Here is a 12,167-nt window from a genome sequence, read left to right on the forward strand (position 1 = left end):
ACCATCTTAGATCATCATCACCATTCACCTAAACAATTTGCTTAAATAAATCTCCTAATTGGTCTTCTACCTCCAGTCTCTTTCCTATTAAATCTATCCTTCAGAGACAATCAATTCTCATTAAGGGTAGATCATTTCATTCTACTCCTCAAAAATCATCAATAATTCTCTACTGTCTACAGAGTGAAACAGAAAATTCTAGGCTAGGCATATAAAGTTCTACAAAATCTGGATCCCACTTATCTTTTCAGATTTATTTCACACTATTTGCTTTAAAAAAACCATAAAAGACAGCCAAATTGTACTAAATGTTCTCCAGTCTTGTTCTACCCTCTTCATTTGAACAGCTTGTCTCCCTATTCCTGAAATGTACTCTTTTCTTATTTCAAACTTTTGGAATCATTCCATTTCATCCCATAGCAATTAAGGTGCCAGCTTTTCCATGAATACTCCCCAAATCAGCCTTACTAAAAACAAGTGAAACAACAACGTGAACAAAAAAAATAGTGGCTTCCCTCCTCACATCGTCTTAAGCTATACTGTTTTCAATTTCTCCTTGACCTCTACATTATGTATGTGCAGAGATTCTAATTTTTACTACATCCTCTCAATCTAATTCAAATGTAAAACTTCTTGAAAGTTTATCATACTTAAATTTCTGTATTACCAGGACCTTGACATAAGAGGCACTTAAATATTTGAGAAACCAGAAGGTTAATTCATTTTAACCTTTCCAATCATCACAAATATACTGTAATTGTAAGAAGAAGAAAAAAAAGTCTTACCTGTCATCAGAGTAATAGTTATTTCTAGCAACTGTTGAAACAGCAACAGGTAGGCCAAGATTTGAAGAAATGCTGCCATTTTCAAAAATCCCACTGTTGTTACTGGTTACTGTTAACGAGGAGCTGGGAAATGATTCATCAGCTATAAGTCGAAAGTTTTCCATCACACTAGAAATTTAAAAAAATTTAAATAAAATTATAAAAATCTTTTCATAATTAAATTGCAAGTTTTAGAAAATCAAAATAGAATTTATTATATATGATGAAAGGGTTTATTCTCTCAAATGTTCCAAAAGTAATCTTTCATCAGAATGAATGCATTCTTTATGTTCATTGGCTACATCAAATCATTGTACATTTAACAAACCAAAGCACTGAAATTAACTTTTTGCAGGGAATAATGAATTACCACAATAATTCTTAAAGAAAGCAATCTTCAATTAAGGGTATTTGTTGTTCAGTCATTTCAGTCATGTCCAACTCTTTATGACCCCCTCCACCATTTGGAATTTTCTTGGCAAAGATACTGGGATGGTTCGCCATTTCATTTTCCAGTTCATTTTGCTGATGAGGAAACTTAAGCAAATGGGGTTAAGTGAGTTTGCCTAAAGCCATATACCATCCTGAGGCTGGTTTTGAATTCATGTCTTCCTGACTCTGGGCCCAGCAATCTATCCACTGTGATGCCTAGCTGCTCTCTGTTAAGATATAAATAAGATTAAATCTCATTCTGAGGTATTTTGTCTATTGATTTTGAAGATGGAACCTATGGATTTCTCTAATAAATTAATTCCATAAATCACTTACAGAAAGATTAAGTTTTTTCCATGTTTACTCAGTATCATATATCAAAATGTTCCAGCCCACACTGACCACAAGGTCAAATTCATCCTGCCCCTGGCATGTAGACACACTGCTTTTAAATATAATTTTCAAGCAAAGTAGAAAGAGGAAACCATAAGTAAGCCTGTAAAGCCAACATTTTAACTTTATGTTTACAATATTACATATTGTAATATAATCTGAGTCAATCACCACATAAATTACACCTGACAAACATGGTTACAACCCAGAAACAAACAGCGAGACTACCTACCTATCTAGAGTTGAAAACATACTCAGAGGCTAAGTAATCCCATCCTCTTTATTTTACAAATGAGCAAAATGAAGCCGATGGTTAAAAGATTTGTCCAAGGTCACAAAAGTTATGAGTGTCAAAAAAATGTCTGCATTTAGATAAAATAATCTGACTCCAAATTAATGGCTCTTACTCAATGTATCTATTAACAAATTATTGTTCTCTAGAACAGTAATTCTTTACAGGATCTCATTTCCTTCTATAATACTTACTAATTGTCAAAGATAAAAAAAAAATAAAATTGATATTTTTAAAAATCCTACCACATATGTAAAGAAGTGTATTATATCTACCAATTTTGATTGTATAATTTTAGCAATTAATTACTTTCAATGTTTCTTTAAGTTGTTATATTTTAGTATAATTTGTATAAATAACTGATGCAGCTATTAGGAATCTCATTAACTGCAAAGAACAATAACACTTAAAAACTTGACAGAAAAATCCAGTTCCAGCAGTAAACTTTACAACTTACTTGAAACATTTCATAATTAAGCATGCATCAAGTTTATTAGCCATCAGAACCCACCTTAAATCCTGCCCATAAAACTGAACCTGGTAGAAATGGATTTCTTTTAAAATGCCACCAGTAAGATGAATTCAAAATGTCAACAGTTTGGAAATGTGCCAGGATAGCCACAGATGTCATCCAAATGACTGCTTTGAATGAGACTTCATTCTTAACACAGAAAACCTGAAAATAGAAGAGTTCTTATTTAAACGAACTCATTGCATCCCAAGCACTTTGCTGTGGGCTTTTGTACACAGTAAACACTTAATGAATGCTTTTATCTATTCAGTCAGTCTTTGCTCACGAGCTGGCAGATGTTACCCCGATCAAAATACGGTTACTGAGCCATAAAACAACCAGCCCCCAAAGTCCTACCAATTTAACCACCTCAAAACCACTCCACCGCTGGAATATTCAGCTTCCTCCATGCTTACTATGTATGTTTTATTGCAAAGTAAGGCATGAAAGGGCCCATCGCAAACGCAAATCTGCGGCACACATCTCTTCCCCCCCCCCCCAGCAAGGGGCTACAGAGGTTTGCCTACACTAGGCCGCGAGGGGGGCGGGGACAACCTAGGAGCTGGCCACCTTCAAGAACAACCTCAGAAATCAGGCGCCTTTCAAGGATCTCCGTCTAAGAAGAGAAAGGACGTGGGAGGGAATCATCACCACTCACGTTTTTCTTAGCGCTTTAAGATTTACAAAGCGCTTTCCTCACGAAAACGCGGTGAGGTAAGTCCAGTCCGCATTATTAGGTGGGATGAGCCCGAGGGGCAGGCGCCAGGAAAGAGGGAGGGGGCGGGAACACCCGCGTTCCACAAGCCCCGCCCCCCCACGCGAGAGTGTGAACCCCGCCCCTCTCCCCTATACAGCCTAAGGCGAACCGGCTGGGGTGCAGAGCTGGATGGACTACATCGCTGCAGTTCTTCCGACAGTTGGCCGGTGAACCAGCGCCCGGCAGGTAGCTCCACATGGAGCCCTATGGGCCGGCCTCCAGAACGAAACCACAGGCGCAAGGCCGCCAAACGCCGCCTTCCTTATTCTTCCCAGTCCGAGGACCCCAAGGGCTCCTCAGCCAGTTTAAACGCTCCTCGAGCCGCGGGCGGCCTCACCCCAGCCCCGGCCAAAGGAGTAATGGCGAGCCCTGGGGGCGACGCTCAACCTACCTCCTCTTCACCCGGGTAGTGACGTGGTGCAGAAAGTGGTAGGGAAGCTAAGCAAGGCCCGGGCGGCCGAGCGCCTCCTCTACCCCTAGTTTATACGGTAGTGGCAGGAATACAGACCGAGGGACTGAGGGAAGAGAAATGTAGGTAAAAGATAGCGGAATCGCTGTGCGCAAGCGCACGAATCTTCTTCGAGACTCTACTACTGTAATTCGGTAGTGGGAGGCCCGCCCTTTCCGCCCAGGGGGTGCTGCTGAGCTCACCTAAAAGGTTACCATTGGGCAGTGCCGAAGAGGGGAGGGACAGCCGATGCCCGCGAAGCCTGCTGATTGGGCAAAAGGAGTGCAGCTGTGGTATTTGAAGTAACATAGAAGCGGGCTCCTAAAGGGGCGGAAGCGTAATGTTTCTCTACATCACCTGGTGATGAATTTTTATCCCAGTTCTTCCTCTCTGGGCGAAGATAAACTTGTGGTGTAGGCTTAGATTTGCGGTGTAGGCCCGGGCTGATCTTAGCCACCAAAAAAAAAAAAAAAAGTGCAGACTCTCCCCAGTTCTTGCCGCTGGGCTCATCTTATTTAGGGCACAGTCTGTAGTTCCTGGGGATGATCTTCCCAAGCAGTAATATTGATTTAAATTCAAATAATGATTTTTATTTCACAAAACAGCAGCGGGGGAGCGTAGTGGATAGATCACTGGACTTGGAATTAGGAATACCTATCTTCATGAGTTGAAAACCAGTCTCAGACTCTCGATCTGTGAATCTGGGCAAGTCACAAACTTATTTGTCTCAATTCCTCATCTATAAAAATGAACTGGAGAAGGAAATGGTAAACTACCCCATTATCTTTGCCAAGAAAAACCCCCAAAAATGGGGTCACGAAAAGTTCCCATGAATATAACGATTGAACAATGTAAAGTTATTTTTGACCTAGAAAGAACCCAATGAAATAGTTAAGACAACAGTATCCCATTTTACAAGAGAAGACACTGATGTCTGTTACAGGGCTGGTGTAAATCGGTCTTAAAATACCCATTTCATGAATCTCCAGACCAATGTTTCCTCACTCAAACTACAAACAAGTCAGTAAAATATCTAAATTCTCCACCTTGGACCTTTCTATGCTGGGCAATTCATTGATTTTTTTTAGCCAAAAGGAATCTCACCTTTCAGCAAGTGGGAGAAGCAGTACACTAAAGTCTTCCAGTCTTTCATTATGGCATGTAAATAACTCCTGGGGCCTAGAAGGCCATTGTGTAAACTGACTAGTGGCTATACAAGAAAAGCTTCTAAACAATCAACAAGCATTTATTAAACAGCTATTATGTGCCAGGCACTTAGCTAGGTGATAAGGACACAAAGAGAAAAGTGAAAGTCTCTACCCAAAAGTTTACAATCCAAAGGATGAGGAACATCTACTTACAAAGAAACATACAAAATAGATTCAAAAGGAAGGAGACTGTGAAACTGGGGAAGCATTAACAGTAGGAAGGATAAGAAGAATAAGGAAAAGCCAAAAGGAAGAGGTTTAGAAGATAGAAGTTAACTAGTCCTTACCATTCTGCCTTGTGACTGATATTTAGCATCAATTCTAAGACAAAAGGTAAGGGTTTAAAAAAAAAAGTTGTTGTTTTTTTTTTACACCAGCAGGGTAAAAGATGAATTGGAATGTAGGAGTTGGCACAAGAGACCAATTAGGTAATTGAAATTTGAGTCCAAGTGAGGGCATCTGGCCAAAAATGGAGCAAACAGAGACTGATGTGAGAGATGTGGAGGTAGAAACTAAAGATCTGGTGTCTGATTGAAAATGTGTTGATAGGGAGCAAAGAATCAAAGATAACACCAAAGTTGCAAACATGGGTGAGAGAGGATGGTGGTGCTCTCAACAAAATGTCAGAAATTTTTCAGAGAGGATTTTGCAGGGGTAAAAGATGAGTTTTGGAATCTGTAAATTTTATTACTGTCATCCAATTAGAAATATACAATAAATAAGTTGTTTAAACTAGATTGAGATAAAGAATACATGGATCAGTATATCACCTTGGAGCAATCTACATAAAGATAATAAATAATTAAATCCATTTGAATTGAAGAGTTGACCTAGAAAAAAAGACATGAAGAGAGACCTGAGGTACACTAACATAGGAAATATGGATGACAGGGTAGCAAAGGAAAAAGAATTAATGATCAGACAGATAAAACCAATAGAATAGTATTAATGGGGGGGGGGGGGAGGTTGCATTCAGGAGAGAGAGTGGCCAAAAGGGTAAAATTCAATCAAAAAACCTCACTGATAACAATTGGAGAGAGCAGTTTCAATTGAATGATTAGGTTGGAAAGAACTTGGAGACAGAATGGAGAGCATTTTCTAAGACTTTAGCTGAGAAAAGGATATAGAATAGTTTGAAGGGATGTTAGGGCTAGCAATATTTGGCCATATCTGTGAGCAACAGGGATGGGAGCTAATAAATAAGAGACTGAAGATTAGAAAGAAAAACTATAATTTTAGGTGCAAACTGCAGGAGAAAAGGAGACGAGTCCATGTGGAAAAGTTCCCAGAGACTCATTGAGACAAGACTTTGTCATCTGAAATTTAGACTACCTAAATTTGAAGTGATTTGTTACAGGATGACTACAGGATACATTTTCCAGCCTAGCCATTACAATAAAGGGAGGCCAAAGTTTTTAGGTTGTATCTAAAAACCTTGGATTCATGCTGAGGAAATGATTATCAAAGTATTAGTCAACATTTATTCTTTCATTTCAGTACTTTCTGACCCCAATTTGGGGGGGATTTTCTTGGCAAAGGTACCAGAAAGGTTTGCCATTTCCCTCTCATTTTATAGATAAAGAAACTAAGGCAAAAAGGGTTAAGTGATTTGCCCAAGGACATACAGCTAGTATCTAAGGCCAGATTCAAACTCACGAAAATGTCTTCCTGTCTCCAGGCCCAGCACTCTATCCACTATATGATCAAACATTTATTAAGCTATTACAATGGCATAGGCTCTGTGCCCCAACCAAGGGATTATGTGAAGTAATTCTTTTAGAGGGTTTGGATCCCCGGCACCCTAGTGGCAAGGCATAGGAGTCACAAAGTCATGTGGCATGTCTGAAGGCTGTTCTTATCAGGGTGGGAGCCTGGAGCATCATTGTGGCAGCACAACATGTTTCCTCTAGCAAGCAGGGGCCTCATCCATTCTCTTAACTAATAAATGCTTATAAATCTGGTAATAAACCTTCACTTCAATTTATAACAATACAAATTTTAAGAAAATGATAGTCCCTGCCCTCAAGAAGCTCATATTCTACTGAAGACTCCAAGTAAAAAAACTGAAAGGAGGAAGAGAAAGATTACCTAGAAGGGAAATAACAAAAGGAGTCCAAAGGAGTGCAGTCTGGTGGAAAATAAAGAGATGGCTGTCTTGGGCAACATCTTTAAATGGAGGTTCTAGAAGGGACGCAGGATACTTCTGAGGTATGAGGTGAATGGCTGCAGTATATATATATATATGTCTATGATGTTTTAAGAAATAAGCGCTTTTAAAACATAAGTTTTAAATACTAGTAAGAGTCAGATAACCAGCCACTGAGAAACAATGCTTTTGAGCTTACTACTTTTATGATTAAATAGAATTGGTTTGGACAGAAATTTCTAGAATGAAAAGAGCATAAATAGTAGGAGCAATTTCATTTTCCTAACATAACTTCATTTTTCTCAGTAAGTGTTCAGACAAAAAAGAAAATGAATTCCCAGAATATTTCACTAATACAGACTTATTGTCAGAATAGAGGTTCTTAATCAATTTTGTGTCATGGACTATAACACTTTGTTAGATGTTTTAAAATGCATAAAATAAAATACATATGACTACAAAGGAAACCAATTACATTGAAAGTGATCAAAAACATTTTTTTAGAAATAAGTTCATGGATGCTTTTTCAGTAGTAGAACCCAAGTTCTTCAGGCAAGGGCTCTTATTCTTGTCTTTGTATTCATAGTAACAAAATTCCTAAAATTATAATAAGCATTTAATAAATGCTTGTTGAATTATATTGAGAAGCAGTGATGTGAAGATTGGATTTAGCTATTTCCCAATTTTAACAATGAAGATACTTAATCTAACAAAATCAGGGGGGATTATGAACCTTAAATTACTCCACCCTACTTAGACTATGCTTTAGGGGAAGATAAAGTTGTAATCTCCTGATTGAACAATGAAGGTACTTAACTCTTACCTTATTGTGAAGCTAGAACTTTAAGTTAAGTCTATTTTAAGATCTTAATACCAAAAGGTGTTAAGTAACTATAAAGGTTAATCACAAAAAGGTTAAGTAACTCACAAAAGGTGAACTTAACAAAGAAGTGTTAAGTAACTCTAAAGATATAATCTAATCAAAAGAAGATGAGAACTAAAAGTATGGGCAGTCCTAGAGAAAAGCCTTTGATGTGATTGGTAGACATAAAATTTTAGAGACACAAGGGTGAAAGATCTATATAGTTGGGTCACTTCCTCTCTCCATCACCTTTTGCAGCAGAGAGTTGGCCGATAGCAGTGTGCTGGGCCTTTTGGCATCTTAGCGTGGCGACAAGCTATTGTCCAGTTCGGTGGTGAGTTTCTGGCTGAGTTTTCCTTCTTTATTTTCCAAATTTATCCTTTTAGAAGCCTCTAATCTTCTCACAGGCCAGGCAGAAGAAATCCTATATCCTCTTCCTTCCTTCTCCTTAAATTCCTTCCCTCTATATTAATTAAATTACCCTATATTTCCAGAATGACTTGGGTATTTTATTTGAGATTTACTTTGGCGACCAATTAAATCTAGATTTAAGTCACAACCCTAAAATTATCTTTACAAAGAGGGACAGGGAGAGAAAGCTTTCAGAATTACCTTGAAGTGCCTATTTGTACAAAAATATTTCTAGCAGAGCTTTTTGTTGTGGCAAAGAATTGGAAATTGAGGAGATGCACATCAGTTGAAGAATGACTGAACAAAAAACTGTCATATATGATTGTAATGAAATACTATTGTGCTATAAGAAATAAGCAGAGTTTCAGAAAAACTTGGTAACTTACATGAACTGATGTAGAGTTAAGTGAGCAGAATCACAATATTATTCACAGAAACAGTAATACTATACCATGAACAACTGTGACTGATTTAGCTAATATAGCAGTATAGTGAGCCAAGATAATCCCAAAGGGCTCATGATAAAAAAATGCTATCCACCTACAAAGAAAGAACTGATGGGAGTCTGTAGCCTGAGGCATACAACTTTTCCCTTCATTTTCATCCTGGTTTTTTATGTTTGTTTTATTTTAATGTATCTTCTTCCACGTGACCAATATGGAAATGTTGAATGACAGCACATGTATAACCAATATCAAAATGCTTACCATCTCAGGGAGGATAGGAGGAAGAGAATTTGGAATTCAAAATGTAAGAAAATGGTTGACAAAAACTGTTTTTACATGTATTTGGAGAAAAATAAAGTATTACTGAAGGAAAAAAATTCTTATGGGTTAAAGTTTTTAAAAGGTTCTTAAAATTGGTAATTCTTTCTTGAGGAGGAGTAACCTTTTGGCCCTAATCTTAATTATTCTAAATACAGGAACTATAATATAGGATGTTCAGGAAGGACCGGTATCTCTCATATGAGGATTTGCCACGCCCCTTTCAAGGCTGCCTTCTTCCTTTGGTGTCCATCTGCCAGACAGCTCTCACCTGTGGCTCCAAGAAACTATAGAATGCAAAGTGGCCACCCCACCAGTGAAGCATTTCTGCAGAAGGACTAAACCAGGTTGAGGGTAACCAAGAAGCTTCAAATCCTTTGGTGAGTTAGGGGGGAATGTCTCTCCCAAGCATGTGAAGACTTCACCAATGGAAGGGGTGGATGAGATTGATTTGTTCCAATTGTCTCAAAGATAGCAGATCTAGGCATTGTAGAGCACAAAGGTTGGGTTGTACCTCAGAGGTCATCCACTGCATCCCCAAAGTCCTCACCCAGTGATGTCACTTTGTTCATTTTTGAGTATGAAGAACAACCACCAACTATCGGAAGCACTGTAATTTGAAAGGTTTCTCCCACCTAGTCCCAGCATCTCAATACAGCTCAACAAGCGTTTATTAAATGCCTATTATGCACTTTTTAAAAAACCCATATCTTGTTTTAAGAGTGAATACTGTGGGGGCAGCTGGGTAGCTCAGTGGATTGAGAGCCAGGACTAGAGACAGGAAGTCCTAGGTTCAAATCTGGTCTCAGACACTTCCCAGATGTGTGACCCTGGGCAAGTCACTTAATCCCCATTGCCTAGCTCTTACCACTCTTCTGCCTTGGAACCAATACACAGTATTGACTCCAAGACAGAAAGTGTTTAAAAAAAAAAAAAAGAGTGAATACTGTGTATTCGTTCCAAGGCAGAAGAGAAATAAAGGATAGGAAATGGTGGTTAATGACTTTGCATAGGTTCACATAGATAGGAAATATCTGGGGCCAGATTTGAACCCATTTCTAGGCCTGGCTCTCAATCCACTGAGCCATCTAACTGCCCCATGTCTTAGGAATTACGTGACATACTTTGGATACAGAGAAAACTAAATCCCTGCCTGAAGGAACTTAGTGTTCTACTAAAACAAAAAATTAAGTTCCATTAGATTAGAACAATACATTAAATCTTTACAACCTTCCTGTATTTGGCAAATTAAAAAGGCATCAAAGATTTGACATCACATGAGAACTTGCTGCTTCCATTTATCATACCAATGGATGAGTCATATTTGAGTATTCCCCTTAACTGAAACCACTTTGTTGAATATATATATATGTATATATAAATAAAACCAGGCCCTGAAGAGGCCAAGATCTGTTGAAACACTTAAAGAGGCACCTGGGTATTCTGGTAATCTGTGCTGAAGCTGAGGGTGTTGTATCTCCTAAACTTTGGGACTTCTGAACTGCAGAGGGTTATACCAATGGGGTATTTGCACTCAATTTGGCATTAATATGGTCAGTACCCCAGAGCAAAGAGCACTAGTTTGCATAAAGAAGGACAAACTGGCCACAGACAGAAAAAGAGGTCAGTGGGGTTGGACCCATGGACATATTACCGCTGCATTTCTAGCCTATGCAAAATAGGAAGACCCAGTCTTTAGGGGAGGAAAAAACCCTTAAGGGACCTCAGTAGACATCTCATCCAAACCATATCTTAGACACCCATTTCCTCAACAACCTACCTGGCAAGTAGCCTTTGAAGATTTCCAGGGTATGGTAACCCACCATCTCCAAAAGCAGTCTATTTCCCTTCTGAATTGCTCTAATGTTTTGTTTTGCTTTTTTCCTTTAAAACTTTTATTTCACACTTTGATGTCCACCCATTCCTTAGGTCAGCTCTCTGGAGCCATGAAAACCAATAATAGTAATAGTTAGCATTTAAATAGCACCTACAAGGTGCCAGGCATGATATTAAATGCTTTACAAGTATCTCATTTGATCTTTACAGCACTGCTAGGAGGCAGATGCTATTATTTCCATTTTACCTTTGAAGAAAAGGAGACAAATAGGTTAAATAACTTGTTCAAGGTCATACAACTAATAAGCATTTGAAGAAGAATTTAAACTCATGTCTTCCTGACTCCAAGCCCAGCATTCAATCCACTTCACCACCTAGTCATCTCTAATCAAATTTCTTTCCCACATCTTTGAAATATTTATCATACCCCTAAGTGTTCTCTAAGATGAACACCCTGAATTCCTTCAACCAAACTTCATATGGCATGATGAAGGTCCTTCAACTGTCTTCTTGGTGGCCATACTCTGGACACTCCAGTACAACATCTGAAAAGGATGTTACTAATTTTACAATTTTGACTTTACCTGCCATTTTAACCATGTAATAATAGATTGCCTACCTATAGTAAATTTCAAAATGATGGTTGCTACTATAGAACAAATACTTTCTCTCCTTTAATTAAAATGATACTCATCTCCTAAAATCAAAAATAATATGAAATTAATGGATAGTCAGAAATGTCAACTATCAAAAAAGATAAATTCATACCTTTTAATATGTTTATTAAAGGGGGCAGCTGGGTGGCTCAGTGGATTGAGTCAGGCCTAGAGACAGAAGCTAGAGACAGAAGGTCCTAGGTTTAAATCTGGCCTCAGACACTTCCCAGCTGTGTGACCCTGGGCAAGTCACTTAACCCCCATTGTCTAGCCCTTCCCACTCTTCTGCCTTAGAGCCAATACACAGTATTGACTCCAAGACAGAAGGTAAGGGTTTAAAATATATATATTTATATTTATTGAATAAACTAATGAGATCACAATTTAAAAATTCAGTATTTACACTCAGAATGGCAGCTTCTTTAAAAATGACCAAACAGGGGGCAGCTGGGTAGCTCAGTGAATTGAGAGCCAGGCCTAGAGACAGGAGATTCTAGGTTCAAATCTGACCTCAGACACTTCCCAGCTGTGTGACCCTGGGCAAGTCACTTGACCCCCATTGCCTAGCCCTTACCACTCTTCTGCCTTGGAACACAGTGTTGATTCCAAGATGGAAGGTAAGGGTTT

At 38.5% G+C, this 12,167-nt stretch overlaps 1 protein-coding gene and 1 long non-coding RNA gene across 10 annotated transcripts in view; one reads left to right on the forward strand and one right to left on the reverse strand.

Annotated features, from left to right (window-relative positions):
• Positions 1–4,868, reverse strand: part of CEP192 (centrosomal protein 192) — a 163,694-nt gene extending 158,826 nt beyond the window's left edge. The window contains exons 1-3 of one of the 9 annotated variants that reach the window (XM_056823614.1): positions 3,601–3,753; positions 2,453–2,617; positions 786–953 (exon numbers count right to left, since the gene is read on the reverse strand). In XM_056823614.1, the coding sequence (XP_056679592.1) occupies positions 786–949 (164 nt within the window). In that variant the 5' untranslated portion in view covers positions 950–953; positions 2,453–2,617; positions 3,601–3,753. Of the gene's footprint in view, positions 1–785; positions 954–2,452; positions 2,618–3,110; positions 3,241–3,318; positions 3,519–3,600; positions 3,754–4,761 lie in introns of those variants that run through there. The other 8 variants (XM_007487748.3, XR_008917660.1, XM_016431692.2 and 5 more) reach the window with 8 other exon arrangements.
• LOC103100756 (uncharacterized) lies at positions 3,812–12,106 on the forward strand. Its single transcript, XR_464859.3, has 3 exons — positions 3,812–7,073; positions 8,132–8,207; positions 9,207–12,106. It is a non-coding gene; the product is annotated as an uncharacterized LOC103100756 (long non-coding RNA).
• The last annotated feature ends 61 nt before the right edge of the window (positions 12,107–12,167 follow it).

Source organism: Monodelphis domestica, chromosome 3 (genome assembly GCF_027887165.1).
Source record: "Monodelphis domestica isolate mMonDom1 chromosome 3, mMonDom1.pri, whole genome shotgun sequence".
Taxonomy (NCBI): domain Eukaryota; kingdom Metazoa; phylum Chordata; class Mammalia; order Didelphimorphia; family Didelphidae; genus Monodelphis; species Monodelphis domestica.